Source organism: Penaeus chinensis, chromosome 35, assembly GCF_019202785.1.
Source record: "Penaeus chinensis breed Huanghai No. 1 chromosome 35, ASM1920278v2, whole genome shotgun sequence".
Lineage (NCBI taxonomy): Eukaryota > Metazoa > Arthropoda > Malacostraca > Decapoda > Penaeidae > Penaeus > Penaeus chinensis.
Window position 1 is genome coordinate 24,267,194 of NC_061853.1, and position 2,500 is coordinate 24,269,693.

General features: G+C 30.2%; 1 protein-coding gene across 1 annotated transcript in view; it reads left to right on the top strand.

Moving 5' to 3' along the window:
- Positions 1 to 2,500, top strand: part of LOC125044100 — a 10,178-nt gene that overhangs the window by 6,459 nt on the left and 1,219 nt on the right. The window contains exons 6-7 of the mRNA XM_047640551.1: positions 1 to 334; positions 2,164 to 2,297. The exon at positions 1 to 334 is cut by the window's left edge and continues 726 nt beyond it. Coding sequence (XP_047496507.1) covers positions 1 to 334; positions 2,164 to 2,297 — 468 coding nt within the window. The remainder of the gene's footprint in view (positions 335 to 2,163; positions 2,298 to 2,500) is intronic.

Sequence of the window (2,500 nt, forward strand, 5' to 3'; positions counted from 1 at the left end):
GAGAGACTGGGCAACGACGAGCCCAAAATAACCCGAGAAATAAATGGGAATCTCTCGAAAGACAGCGATTCCAGTGGCAAGGACAGCCCCACTGATAACATGACCAGCCTGAGGGCACAAATGCTAGACTTCAGGGATGAATCAGACACTTCAAAGAGTGAAGAGTCTGAAATCAGTGTCTTAGATCTAAATACATACATTGAAACCAAAGAAAATGGAGATCGCCAATTAGCTGAGGCCGTAAAGGGTTTGATGGAGCTAACGACGAGGTCTGATGATGAGGATAACTACACAATTGAAAGTCAGTCTACGGAGAATCACCTAACAGAATCAGGTGAGCCTCTTTGCATTTTTTGTTTGTGCAATTCTTTCTTGTATTACTCATGTCTTTTGTATTACTTATTGCCTTTGTATTATTTTGTTTTGTGTTGTTGCATATCTCTTTTATATTGTTTTAATATAAGAAAAATATAACAGAATCGTCTTTGAGGTTCAGGGATTGGATAGCTAAACTAACCTGTGATTATGAAATTCTTTCATTGTAAGAAGTATCATTGTTGATGTATATTTTTTAGCAAGATTTAGTATATATATACTTGTGGGGGTGATGTCATAAGAAATTATATAATTGCTATAATACTCAGTCTTTGGAAATATAAAGAAATGTATTTGTATAATCAGTTTCATTTACTTTTAATTTTTCGGTCACAAATTTTAATAGCAAATAAAAAAATTCTGAAGATTCGTAGATGTTCTTTTGAACTATATGATAAATAAGTCTGATTATATGTATTCACAAACAAAAAGTGTTTCCAAAAAGATTGGTACTGACCCATATTCATCTGTTAAAATACTTACTGTTCAGAATTCACTTTAATGCCATTGGTGAAATAATTTGTAAGGACACACACACCACACACACACCACACACACCACACACACCACACACACCACACACACCACACACACCACACACACCACACATACCACACACACCACACACACCACACACACCACACACACCACACATACCATACACACCACACACACCACACACACCACACACACCACACACACCACACACACCACACACACCACACACACCACACACACCACACACACACACACACACACACACACACACACACACACACACACACACACACACACACACACACACACACACACACACATATATATATATACATATATATATATATGTACATATACATATATATATATATATATATATATATATATATATATATATATGTATGTGTGAGTGTACATACATACATACAGAAATACATACATACATATATGTGTATGTATATATATATATATATATATATATGTATATGTATGTATGGATGTATGGATGTGTGTGTGTGTATGTATATATATTATATATATATATATATATATATATATATATATATATATATTATATATTATATATATATATATTATATATATATGTATATATATATATATATATATATATATACATATATATATACATATATATACATATATATACATATATGTACATACATACATGTACATACATATATATATATATATATATATACATATATACATATATACACATATATATGTGTGTACGTATATATATATATATATATATATATATATATATATATATATATATACATATATATATACATATACATATATATATATATATATATATATATATATATATATATCAAGCAAGACTAATAAAATGATAAAATATTATAAATCTCCCAAATCTACTGTAGTCTGGGACAAAAGTGAAAAGGAAAAATACCATTGCCTTAACATTGCATGCAGCTTACTTATAATTTCTTAAGCAACAAGTAATGGATAGTGTATCATGTATGGTATATTTTACTTCTGGGATATATTGATCCTTAACAAAGAAAAAAGTTAGATTTTGCCCCAAGGAATATTAATAAACCTTGATAAAAAAAAATCCTTACAATAATTAAAGACAAAATTTCAAGATGCTCATACTATTGACTTGAAATCTTTATTATGAAATAGCATAAGCTGCAGATATAATGTTTACACTCATACTCTATGATACTACTTGTCCTTGTTTAACAGCAACCACATTTTATCAAAATCTTTCTTACTATATTTCTTTATGTATTTCAGGTCAGCATGATATGGATGGTTCAGCGGAGGGTTGGGATATTTTGACACTCTACACACAGAAGTTGTCGGACTCGATGCTACATCTCTTTTTATCGCCCAAGGCAGCTAACAACCCTCAGCTCATTTATACTCTGGTTGGTTTTCTTCTGTTTAAGTTTTTCCTCTTTTTTCCTTTTATGTCATTCCCTATGGTTTTTATTTGGGTATTTACTTCAATCACTTTTCCTTGCAAAGTAGTTTAATGTTGTTGTTTTTTGTAAGTAATTACTTGTTGATACTGCATGGTCAGCATTTACTCTATTCTAAAGTGAAGTAAAGTATGTCACATATATAGTAT